Source organism: Pundamilia nyererei, unplaced genomic scaffold, assembly GCF_000239375.1.
Source record: "Pundamilia nyererei isolate P.nyererei 1_Seehausen unplaced genomic scaffold, PunNye1.0 scaffold00181, whole genome shotgun sequence".
Lineage (NCBI taxonomy): Eukaryota > Metazoa > Chordata > Actinopteri > Cichliformes > Cichlidae > Pundamilia > Pundamilia nyererei.
The window spans coordinates 448,687-461,982 of NW_005187582.1; the positions used below are offsets into that span (position 1 = coordinate 448,687).

General features: G+C 45.8%; 1 protein-coding gene across 2 annotated transcripts in view; it reads right to left on the reverse strand.

The window, feature by feature from the left end:
• map1aa (microtubule-associated protein 1Aa) overlaps positions 1–13,296 on the reverse strand; it is a 61,166-nt gene that overhangs the window by 10,196 nt on the left and 37,674 nt on the right. For both annotated transcript variants that reach the window (XM_005746672.1, XM_005746673.2), the window contains 4 exons: positions 9,698–9,780; positions 8,041–8,181; positions 1,019–7,922; positions 705–931 (listed from right to left, as the gene is read on the reverse strand). In XM_005746672.1, the coding sequence (XP_005746729.1) occupies positions 705–931; positions 1,019–7,922; positions 8,041–8,181; positions 9,698–9,780 (7,355 nt within the window). The remainder of the gene's footprint in view (positions 1–704; positions 932–1,018; positions 7,923–8,040; positions 8,182–9,697; positions 9,781–13,296) is intronic.

Here is a 13,296-nt window from a genome sequence, read left to right on the forward strand (position 1 = left end):
CAGGGATTAATAAAGTATTCTGATTCTGATTCTGATTCAGCTGTCCTAACAGACCGCATATAAAACATGGCCAAAGCCACCAGAGTTGAGCGTTTTGGTTTGGAAGGACAAAGAGGTAAATGACTCTGATGTCTGTTATGTTACCCGACAGGAAGTGAATGCAACCGCTGAACAGCAGGATCACGGAGAATATGCTGGCTATCTAGTTTTCGGCCTAGCGTAGATTGTTGTTGTCACCTCTTTGGCTCTGACAGCAATCAGAGATTGTTAAATGTCTGTAGACATCAAACAGGTTTCTGGCACAAAAGAACACTGGCTGATGTCCAACTTAAGGAAATTTGGGCTTAGTGGAAAACAAAAGCATCACCAGCTGCACACCTCAGTACGTAGGTCGAGTAAGAGATTGAGGTGGTCAATAAATGCCACCACAAACCTTTGAGATTTAAAAGTGAAAATTATTGTGTTTGTATTTTTTTATCAAGTCGATAACCCCAGTATTAACCTTAACCTAGCTCTACATGTGGAGGTCAGGAAAAAAAGAATAGTTTCTTCTGTGTGTCAATTAGAAAGATTATATTCTTTGTTCCCTAATTGCCAGAACTTGATAGAGAACAATGTATTAAAAACTAACCCTAGGTTAGAGTCAGGGTTAGGGTCATCAGTGATGACTTAAATCGATGGGTTAAAACACACGTAAATAATACCTGTAGGTTTGATCCCCACTGAGCTTTGCCGTCCAACAGTGCATCAAGGACTCCTCGGCTCGGTTCGCCGCTCGCTGCATCGTTGCCACTCACCACATAGTATGCAGAACGAATGCGTTTGAAAAACTCTTGGTCCACATTCTTGGCACTGCAGTGGTTGGGAATGTAAGTCAGATCCACATAAATGGGTTGGCCGGGAGCAGCCACAGAGCCTGACTTCTGAGAACCTGTGTGGGTAAAGAAGGCCAAACCATTGTTCCCTTTTGTGTTGTGTAAAGAGTTAGGATGTTATGTTTTCAATGACATTTGCTCACCTGAACTGCTTTTGACACCATTAGTCAGCCCTTTGCCAGGGTTGTAGCTTGACCTGGACAGGTCGTCATCTTTGGAGCCCTGTCCATCTGAAAGACGAGACATCCGTGAACTCTTGTCGGCCTCCTTCTTTTTCAGCGAAGCACTACGAGGAGACTGCGTCTGTTTGACAGGCATAGGAGACCGCTTGCGCCTAGCTGGTGATCCTGATTTGGTTTTGCCTGCAGTCTTCTTTAAGCTCTTAGTTTTTGGCTCTTTCTTCAGGGAGCCGTTGTCTAAAGAGTCGGGATCTACCATGCAAACGTCTGGCCGTGGGGGGTGTGGGGAAGGATCCATGAGGGGAGCAGGAGAAGGATCGTGGCTCTTCCTGGAGTTAAAGTGGTGGCTGCCTCCTCCTAGGGCAGCTTTATCAACTGGCATGTAGTCAGCATCCTCATCTGAGTCCATGTTGCCTTCAACAGTAGCTGAAGGGTATTCTTCACTGCCCGGGGGTGCATCCGAATCTGACTGGGAGGCCAGAGACTCGCTGACCGAGGTGGGTGGAGTGTCCTCCGTGGCCAAGCCTAATCCTGCTGACATCCCACCAGTTTGGTGCAGAGAACTGCTGTCCCTGCTGTGGGATTGGTGTTGATGGGCGTGTTTGTGAGCCCTTCTCTTGACTGAGAGGTCGTGCTCGTCACCCTCCTGCGACTGATCACTTCTGCGGCCTTGCTCCTCATCGTCCTCGTCACTGGAGAGTTGCCGCATGCAAGGGTTGATGAAGGAAGGTGAGAGGTCTTCTTTGCGTTGCCTGTACTCAGAAGACGAATATCCGGGAGAGGAGCGGCTCGTATAGGAGGAGGTAGCTCCTATGGGTGCATCCCGATCGCTGTCGTCATCGTCGTCCTCGTCATCCTGCCCTCCCCGGCTGCACTCCTCCCCGTAGAACGGTGAACGGAACGGCTGATCAGTTGAGGAGAGTGAGAGCGGGCGGGCAGGATGCTCTGGCTCCATTTCGCACTCTTCTTCAAACTCATCATCGTGACGGTAATGAGGGGGAGAGTCTCCTGGCACCATTCCCATCTGGGATTTTGGCATTTCCCACTCATAGGAGCTCCTTACATAACCTGCTGCTCCCTCGTGTGACACCAGCTTGGCTGAGCCTAAAGCTGCACCAGTTACTGCTGCTGCAGGTGGGAGCATGGAACTCGTGCTGACCTCCGTGGGCCCGTTCACTGTGTCAGGCTTGCTGGTCTGAAGCGTTGAGGGAGTGTAGGAGCCAAGAACATCTGGAAGCGCATCTCCTGGCTTTTCAGCAATGGGTGGAGCAACAGGCTTGTCAGAAAATAAAAGGCTACTAGCCAGGCCACTAGAAGGAGACCTCAGAGTCATCTCACGCATATACGCTTCCTCGTCCTCTTCTTCGCTGCTTTCGGTCTCCTCAAAGTAATGTTTGCCTTCTATGTCTGGCCGAGGCGAGGACGTGACGCCAAACAGAGCAGCACTAGCTGCCTCCTTGTCCTTGGAGAACTCTGAAAGTTGAGAGAATGGTGACGCTAGTGTGGCCCCAAATCCAACAGCTGTGTCCAGCTGGGACCCTTCAGACCACTCAGGCTTAGAAAAACACTCAGGTTGAGAGACTTTATCTGTTAGTCCACCTAATGAAGTCATGTGCTCCTTCTTGTCATCAGTAAAGGTACTGGACGAGAGGGTGGGGAATGATTTAACCTCTTCAAAAGGACTGAGAGGTGAGAAGCGGGCCAAACCGGAGGTAGTCTCAGCTGCGCTCGTAGCCGTAATTTGTTTCTCAGTCACTTCTAAATAGTCATCTTTTGCGACAGCGGAGCTGGAGAATGGAGAATCCGTAACGGGCGAGTGTTCATCTTTGAAGGAGGAGTACTCAAAGAGAGGCTCGGCTGAGGCAGGTGTCTCCAGCTCCTCTCCGAACTGACGGCTGGTGGACAGAGACCCCGAGGTGGAGGAGGAGTAGCTGTAGGCCGAAGAGGAGGAGAACCCAGGGGCAGCGGTGGTTGTGGTGTACTGGAAGCTTGTGTCCAATGATCTCTTACTCAGAAGATCTGGTGTCTTTTGTTTCTCAAAATCAGAATCAGCTCTGTCGTTCTGGTAATAGTTGCCGTCTGTTGATTTCAAGGTGAAGTTCTCTCTTGCTTTGTCTGAGCTTTGACTGGGCACAAACGTCTCCTTCTCGTCACTTCCGCTGCTGTATTCAAATCCTGATGAGTAGCTAGAGAAACCTGCAGCCCCTAAATCCAGTGGTTTTCCGGTTAGCGATGACGAGTCGGCCTTGGTTTTATCTTCGACAGTTGTGAGGGAGCTCGAACTGCTTCCTGTAATAACCGGCTTCCCCTGACCGCTGTTACCATATCCAGCCATGGAAACCATGAACTCAGGCTTGTCTTGGCCAAGCGTTTCACTGACCGGACTTTTCACTTCCTTTTCAGATTTCTCTTTGGCACCTTTCTCAATATCAGAATCAACAGCACCTTCATCCTCTTCCTCCTCCTCTTCGTCATCTTCCACTTCTTCGTCGTCATCAACAATATCATCATCATAGTCCTCCTCGTCTCTCGCCGTTAGCTTTCGCATATCAATCTCCAAGCACGCACCTTTCTCGTTGTAGGCCGAGGCAGCTAGCTTGTCTACACCCGACGCTGAGGCCTCTGTGCTGTCAGTCGGGACTCTGACGTCCTTTTCTGATGACAAAGAAGTGGTCCATGCCTCAGGTCTGTCAGCCATTGAAGGGAATCGACTACTTTCACTGTGTTTAGATGACTCCTTTTCTTTCACCTCTTTTTCGAATTGAGCTGTAGCTGGAGTGCTCTTGGAGTCTAGCCACGATAAGGACTCCTTTCCATAAGAAACAGCAAATCCCTCGTTTTCTGACATCTTATCCCTGACTGTGAAGGGAGGCTCATGTTTTAGCAGATCTGCGCTGTCCTTTGCTACGTCTTTCTCCACCTTAAGGACCTCTAAGGACTCCTGACGAAATGAGTCAGAGTCAATTGAGCTTGTCTTGCTGTCGTAAATGTCACTATAAGAGAACGTTTTTCCGTGCACATAGGGAGTGTCCTGTCTTACATATGAGGCCTTTACTTTACCCTCCTTCTCGGGAAACTCGTACAGGTTGAACTGAACACTTTTTTCAGGCTCTTTAATAGTGATATCTGCTTTTTCTGCGCTGTCTTTTGTAATGTCAGCTTCGGCGCGATCACTCAAAACAGGCTGAGACCCTACCCTAACTGGAAAGTCGTCATCTTTTTCATCTTTGTTCGAATACGTCACGTGAGGTTTGGGTTTCTCCTCTGTGGCAAAGGCCACATTTGTTTTGCCTGAGCTCACAACTTCCTTTTGAGTTCCTGCAGATTTTGCATCAAAACTAAAGTCATCATCCAAGAAGCAACCCTCTTTGGCCTCCATAAGCTTTGCCTTGACGGTAGGCTGTAGATCCTTTTTGGCATAATAATCGTCATCCTCCTCCTCCTCAGATTCTTCAGATGCTTCAAACATGGTCTTGTCACCTGACACACCAATGAAGGAGGTATTGTCTGAGATGGTGACTGATTTCTCTGTTTTCTGGATGTCAGCTTTCGTGCTGGTCACTGCCTCGTCTCTGTCTTCTGTCCTAAAGGGCTTCTCCTCCGTTGGAGAGTAGCCGCTGCTGGTAGGCACAGACTGTGTGGGTGATGCAAGTTTCATGGTGCTATCGTCCGGACTTAGGCATCTTTCCTCACTCTCCTGCCTGGAGTGGGACTCTAGCCCTGGGGAGAATGATGAAGGAGGGGGTGATACAGACTTTATTTCAACACCAGTCTTAAATCCCTCTGCAATGAAGAGGTTTTCTTTGACAGACTGTGAGGGTGAGTACTGTGTAGTGGAGAAGGGAGGAGGAGAAAAAGTGGACGAGGGCGATTTCTCCTTCTCCTGGAGCATCATGGAGGCTGCATGTTCGTAGCCCTCTTGAAGTTTACCCAGAGGGATGTCAACGTTTGGGGTCTGGTCCTCATCCTCATCCTCGTCATCATCTTCTTCATCCTGGACTGATGGGACATTCACTTCACCCTCGATCTCAGGGATGTGGGGCTGATACTCATCAGAGGAAGGAGACTTAAAACACTTGTCATCCTCTAGAGAGGAGGTGGGTGAGATGGTTCCTGCTGAGTGGAGATAGTCCTTCCCTTGGGCAGCCTCTGCACGTGAGGGGATGCTGTTGATGGTATCCAGCAGGAGAGAGTTCCGCCCAGCCTCCTCGGTCTGGGGCGCTGTCACGGAGGCAACGGACTGGTCTTCAGCTACAGATGTGGCAAAGGATGACAGTTTGTCATATTCTGTGATGGATGTGGCTGAGGAGATGTGCTCCTCTTCAGCAAGAGGAGCAGCAATGATGGTGGGGTAAGGTGCAAGCTCAGGTTCGGGACCTCCCATAAAGGCTTTGGGTTTGACATCGGCAACGTCAGATATAGCGGAACTCTTCATCTCCTTTATACCGTGCATCGAATCAAAGGTGCCGGGAACGTCGGGAACAGAGATGTCATAAGAGCCCACATCATAGTGCAGCTGTAGAATCCTGTCCTCGGTATCCTCATGGATCTCCTCATCAGAGATGGTCTGTTCAGTCTCAGAGTATCCGGGTATGGTTTCATCTTGGATAAAAGAGAACTGCTCTGAGGCAGAGGCTGCTATTGCCTGTGCAGTTGGTAACGGTTTTTGCGATGGCTTGGTGTCCCACTCCTTTGCTTTTTCCTTTTTCACCTCCTCAGTTTTATACTTCAGGACCTCATCGTCTTCTGTCCCTTCAAGGTCAGCTTTCTCGATTACATCGCCCTCTTCCTCTGAGCTCTCGCTCTTCTTTGATCTATCTTTTACATCATCCTTTATGGAGTATTTATCATATTTTTCCATTTTCTCCTCTTCGTACTTTTTATTGGAACCATCATCGCCGTAGTTCTTCTTTTGAGTAGCCGCCATCACCTGTTCTTCCTGTTTGACTGGAGATTTGGGCAAAGCAGACTTTGTCTCAGTGGTTGAGGCTGTGACTTTTTCCTCAGGGAAAACTAAGGAAGAAACTTTAGCGTCAGAGTGCACTGTTAGCTCAGGCATGACATCGTTCTGGATCGGTTCTGTCTTGTGTTTGGACAGCTCCTCTTGTTTCAATGCCTCAAAGTCCTCAGTGAGGTCTTCGGGTGAGGACACAATGGATCTGTCAGCCAGAGCTGCTGCCTCAACCTCTTCAGGCACATTCTTTAAAACTGGTTTTTTCTCATTCACTTCCTCCTTCACTGCTTTATTTTTGTCCCTTTTAGGTTTAGCCTGAGTCTTGGCCTTGTGCAAAGTTTTCCTCACCTCAGGGGTTAATGGTTTCAGGTCTGGTTTTGTGATTTTTCTCAGTTCAGGTTTACTTGGATCTTTCTTTTTGTCCTCCTTGGCTTTGCTTTCTTTCTTCTCCTCCTTTCGTATGTTCTCGTCTTTCTTTACCTCGCGTTTCTCTTTCTTCATTTCTTTTTTCTCTTTGTCTTTTTTCTCATCCATCTTTGATGCTTTCTCTTGCTTGGCAGCTTTTTCCTTTGATATTTTCTTTTTTTCCATCTTGTTAACTCCAGGGGCTACTTCACTGTTTTTCTGTTGCTTGGTGGCTTTTAGACTTTCACTTTTGGGTTTCTTCTCTTCTTTCTTTTCAGCCTTATTTTCTTTGCCGGTATCGCTCTTTGACTCTTCCTCCGGTCCACTGGCTTCTTTCTTAGTTGTTTTCGAATGTGGTTTGGGCGAAGATTTCAGACTCTCTTTGCTATCAGTTCTTGATCTTATTTTGGTCTGTTTTATGATGGGAGGTGGTGCGCCAGATGATATGTCTTTTTGGGTAGCCACTGGGTATCGCAGAAAGTCCAGGTGCTTTAGTTTCTCTAGGCCTTCAAATATTTTATTCTGTGGTGCATTTCCTGGGAAAAGCACACGGACTATCTTTTCTGTTGGACGATGAGGAATCCACACGATGAGAGCTGTGACTGACGTTAAATAGGGGACCGATATTTCTCCTTCTTTTCCGTTCGGCATCATGATCCCTGTCTTGGCCTTGCTGTTTCCGGCCCATTTCTGCATTAGAAACTGCATCTCTTTGCTTTCTTTTACGGGGTTTAGAACATACATGTCTAACTTTCCCACACCTAGCTTGTGGAACAGTGTGATAGGTTCAATCGTGTTGCTTACTACCCTATGAAGAGGCTCTGGTGTGATGCCAAGCTTGTTGAGGTACTGCAGTGTCAGAGATGCTTCCTCAATGCTTCGCTTTACCTTAAGGGTGGACTCGGGCATCCGCAGCTTCTCCGGGACATTGAAAAACACAATCCCGAGCTCGGGGGAAATAATGTTCTTCATCCAGTCACCGCTGCTGCTGGAGCCAGAGTCTTGGTTCCTCTCTTCCTCCTGCTCAGCAATCTTTCGCTGGAACAGCCCATTGATGCCAGGGAGGTTATCTGCGCCAATATGGGTAAGCAGGACAGAGTCGATCCTGTCCAGGTGCCGAACCAGCTTCCAGAAGCAGGACTTCCGCTCAGACCCACCGTCCACCAGGATGTTGAATCCATTGACAGCAAACAGAGCAGAGTCTCCCCTGCCTCCAGGGAAGATGTAGCAGCAGGGTTTGGACAGCTTCAGAAACCCACCGGAGGTTGGGGGCTCCAGAAGGTCAAAGGGTGATGGCACATCCACTGTCTCTGCAACATACTCTGTAAACTCTGTGACTCCGTCCATGTTGGGGAGGTGGGGTTCGGGGTTCAGGCGGTATTCCAGAAGATTTAGGAGTGACTGCTGCTCCTGGCTTTGGCCCAGGGAGCTCCAGCCCCCTTCTCCCTGACAGGAAACGGTAAGCTTCGACGGTTGCTCAGAAGAGGCCCTGGACAGGACTTCAATCACCTTCAATCAAACACAGGAAGAGGGAAACATGACCCAAAATCATTTTTATAGTTCCACGTTGATCTATACACGCATACACTGAAACAAAGTATTTAGAGTGAACGCACGTGCAGCTTACTTCAGGGTTGGAGATGATGTCGGAGAAATGTTGCCAGGTGAAAGCTCCACTTTGCAGTTGGATGTCACCACCTTGCTCAGAGCTCTGGCCGCTCAGGATCAGCAACTTATTTGCAGCAGAGTCGGTGATCAGTGAGCGAGTCTAGGCAGAGGATAGTAATACGACTGTAACAACAACTGATATATTTAGAATACTATATCATCAATAATCTACCAGAAATACAAACAAAATAGTCAAATGGCAGCACATAAGGATGATGAAAAATCTTTCAGTGCCCAAACATGTGATGGACTGATTCAAAGCTGGAGACATCCAAACACTTATAGGATCATTTTATCCCACATGTACCTGCAATTCCAACTTTCTGTGTGTGAAAAGCAGCCAATCAGACACGGGGGGGGGGGGAGGAAAGCTAGCCTTAAAGGGACAGGACCTAAAACGGCACCTTTAGGATGAACTGAAAGGGTGTGTCACGGCCTAGCCTGTACCAGAAACACAATCTACTTGTGCACAAAAGGCTCCTTGTTTTCTTTTTCTTTCATAAGTAACGGATAGCCAGATGACTGCTGTGCTCCTGGACTACCAGGGCCAACTGCTGCTGATAAGCAAAGGAAAGAAAAATGCTTTACAGATGTTTGTTAAGCAATTCAGGCAGGACGATTACAAAGTAATTAAATGTTCTTTATTTTCTTAATAAATGGATATTTTTCTTTTTGTGAATAATTGATATAAAATATATTCAATATTATTCCTTTTTGTCTATGGAGCTAACAAGTCATCATACAAAGCTGCTTAAATGTAGAACAGAGTAGCCTACATGGAGCTGGAAATGAGTAAAATAGCTGCAGTTTGTCCTCTGTGTGATGAATGGAACGCTAAATATGTCCAATCAAAATAGCTGCTCTAACAAAATGATTTTAAGAAAAAAAGGTCAGTCAGGCTGCAAAAACTCCTGCTCCTTTTTACAAATCTAAATATAGCAGTTTAAAAATGAGCGCCTGTCACTTAACACCCAAAATAGAATGTTTGAAAAAGTATTTTCTATTTCTGCGACAAACAGGACCCATTTTAGGCACATTTAAAGTCTCGATTTAGTCATAAGTAGCTGAGAAGCTGAGATTCCGGAGGCCTAAGGAAAATGATTAAAAGGAGAATAAACACACAAAACTGTGAGTTTCTTGGGCAGCTTGAGGGACCAGCTGTTTCAGTCCTGTAGATGTAGACTTGGCAGTAGTTCCACATTGATCTACAGATGCAAGTTACTCGTGAAGGACTAATTAAATGTTTATAGTGACTAATTAAAGCTATGAGGTCGACCTGTGTAAACAAAACTAGTATGAAAGTTGTTATCTGCAGTCAAAGACAGATAACATGAACACACTGTCTGTGACTCACACTGTGGTCCTTCAGCTGACAAAGTGTACTGATGCTAATCAGAGAAGCCTGGGACAGGCATGGACCTCCAACTCTGGGATCCCTGGTGAACAGCAGGTATTGCTACGGTCTTCATAAGACAAACTGAGTTCAGATCACATTGAACACTTTGACCCAGAACTCCTCAGTGTGACTTAAATGAAAAAACTTTTCCAAATAGGAACCAAACACTTTGATCATCGCCACGCACTCGTTTCCTGTATGCTCTCTGAATGTGACTCACCTCTGAAACAGCAGTTTCCTCTGATGGGTTCACCAACACAACTGTCTGGAGGACATCACTCTGATACTGGAGAATTCTCTGGCCTGCAGGAACAGATACATAAAAACTTAAAAGGTCTTCTGATGACCAGGCGGGAACAAGAAGCAAACCATCAGCTGATTAAAGCCAAACAGATTAGAATTTCTGGTACAGTACAAATGCAGAGTCTCACATGTACCTCTGTCAAGTAAATATTAGGACTGTAGAGCATCCGTAACTCTGGATGATAAGCATGGCAATGCAAGTTAATATTTAAGAGCATTTCCATGTATTTATTGAGTTTTAAACTTTATACTGACACCATCATTAAACAAAACAAAACCAACATAACAGGACAAAACAAAATAGACAAAACAAAATAAAACAAACAACCCGGCTCAAGAATACAAATAAATAAATGGAAAATCCAGACACTTTGATTATGAGATACAATTAACAATACACATATGTAAAATAGCAGTGACATGCTTGCATTATACCAGGGCCTGTGAGAAAATAGCAGAAATATCCAAACCGGCATACGCCATAAATGGGTCCCATATTTTATTAAACTTTTTGTCCCTACTATGTAACTTGCATATTAAGAAATCTAGTGACATATATTCCAGTACCGTCCGGTGCCACTGAGTCTTAGATGGGGCCGTATCCGTGATCCAGTTCAAAAGGACACATTTCCTTGCACAGAATGTAAACAGTGCGTAGAGCTGCTTTCCAAAGCAGCTCTGCGCACTGATTGTGTCGTTTGCCACTCAAAGTAGCATACACAATGGGTTGCATTCAGTGTCAGTGGTGAAGATCTTATCCAGTTCACACTTTATGACAAATCAAAATTGTTGTATTTTCCAGCAGGACCATAGACAGTGCGTGAGGTTGCCCACCTCTATTTTACATTTAGGGCTAGGGATGGGTGCCATGATGGCACCGGTTCTGACATAAACGGTAGTAACCAGACCGAAAAGCAGCGCACATTTCGGTGCTTTATTTCGGTGCTTTTTTTTCCTGAGCTGTGATACACTTTAGATTCTAGCCAATCATTTTACGTTTCCGAGGATAGTAGGCGGGGCCAGGTACGTACGTTCTTTTAGAGCAGAGCTACAGATTAAAAATGACCAAGGCAAAGCGGTCAAAAGTCTGGCTGTACTTCACAGCAAAATATGCAAACTCAGCAGCAACAAGTGCTTTAAGCTGATACTGTGATACTGTGCAAAGGAGGTAACACCTCAAATCCGATGAAACACCTGGCGACGCATAGCGTTTTTTTAAAAGCCGAGAAATGCGCCGTATTTGATAGCTTGCTGCGAGACCTCACACCGAGCACATCTACTGTGGGTGGGTTGCCTATTATCGGACCCGGAGTTAGCAACATCCCCCAAAAACACGAAGAGGAGAGTCCTGGCCCCTAGCCCTGCCAGTGTAGCAGAAATGATGACGGATGATGACGGCAGCAGCCGTTCTTCTCTGCGTGAGTAGCTTAATGTTGTTCGTGTAATTTACGTTGAGTAGGCTAACCACGTTATTACATTAATGCATGTAAGGTGAACTAGCAAACATCATCATAGCTACATGCGGTTGTCTTCTTGTTTGATGGCAGATACTCCCTTCACCCTGGCCAAAAAGGCTAAAATGACCAAAGAAAAAGAGGGAAACAGCTGAACATGAGAGGTTTTTGGACAAAGTTTGTTTTTTCCATTGTTTAAGCACTGCTTCCAGCCAAGAGTGATGCCATAAATCCCCTATAGCTGCAGAAAAGGCTAACATTGTTATCTTTTTACAAAAAAACAGCTGAACATGAGAGGTTTTTGGACCAATTTTGTGTTCTCCATTCTTTAAGCACCGGTTTAAGCACTGGCACCGTTTCAAAAGTACCGGTTTGGCACCGGTATCGGATAAAACCTAAACGATACCCATCCCTATTTAGGGCACAGCGGAGAAAGGTCTGAATTGTATTTATGGCGTTGAGAAGGTGAAATGCGAGCGCTGTGTAAAATTTTAATTTGGATTGCCTTTACTTTATTACAGACGCTCAGAGATTTAGCATTCTCCCAGACTTCGTCCCATACCTCGTCACTAATCTCTATATGTAATTCCTTTTCCCAAATAAGTTGTGTCCATGACCCCAAATTCTGTTAACAGGCCATAACAAATTTTTATAGAGGTTCTAAGATTTGGCTGAAATATCTGCTTTTCACAGTTAGAGACGGTTTGATTAGTAAGTATTGTTGTAGCCCTTTGGATGTGGTCCCTCACTTGTAAATAAGTCCTATGAATATTGTATTTATCGATTAGCTGGTCAAAGGACATAAAAGTTAGACCCGTCCATTCAGTCAGAAAAGGTAGAAATACCATTCGCAGCCCAGTTCCAAAAGCCGGGGTCGGTGGTTCCAGGCAAAAAGAGAGGATAATCGGATAACGGAGTGAAAAGAGATGTTAGGTGAGACCTTCCTTCTAGTTTTTGAACCATTCGCCAAGCTCTAACAGTAGATAATGTAAGTAGGTTGCTACAGAACATCCTTAAGGTCTTAAGTTTTCCCACAAAAAGCAAATTTTTCAAAGGGAAGCTGGACATAGAGCTCTCAATATCCAACCAGACAGGAGAAGGCTGTTGTACCCAATCGGCAGCTATACGCATATGGGTGCTCAGCTGATACTTCCTTATATCTGGGAAATCAAAGCCCTCCTTTGAGGATGGAAGACATAACGTGGATATTTTAAGACGAGGTTTCCTCCCTGCCCAAACAAAGGAGCTGTGCCATTTAGAGTTTGGATAGTTTTGTGTGGGAAGAGGGTCGGCACCATCTGTATTGGGTAAAGTAGCCTGGGTATAATGTTCATTTTCAGAAGAGCGATACGACCAAGCCAGGACTTTACCCCCCTATTGTAAAGTTACTTTTATACATCTGGTCGAAGGCGGGTGTGACCCTAATTCCCAGATACGTAAAGTCCTGTGGGGACCAAGTGAAGGGAAATGAAGACGGGGCCCGGTTTTTGTTTCAGACTGCCCAATGGCATTGCTTAATTTTATCGTTTTATATTAATTTTATAATTAATTTTATAGCCTGAGATTTCACTAAACTTATTAATAGTTTCAACCAGAGAGGGGATTGATGATTCCAGCCGAGTCAACACAACAAGTACATCATCAGCGTATCTTGTGCTGTCTTTGTCCTATGGATAGACCATGTATGTCTGCCTGAGCTCGTACTGCCTCTGCCAGTGGCTCTAAGGCAAAGAGCAAAGGGGAGCGGGGACAGCCTTGTCTGGTTCCCTTCAGTATCTGGAAGTTGGAGGACCGAAACCTGTTTGTGAGAACTGCAGAGCAGGAATTGTTATAAAGTAACTTAATCCAGTTTTATAAAGTTTCCACTGAAACCGAATTGGTGTAGTGTAAAAAGTCAGGTAAGACCATTCGACACAGTCAAATGCTTTCTCGGCATCAAGGGAAATCACCACACCAGGGCCCTATTTCAGGAAGCCGGTTTAGTGCAAACTCTGAGTAAGTATACCCTGAGTTAACGAAAACTCTGGGTTTTCAGTTTCACAAAGCGAGTTTAGATTAATTC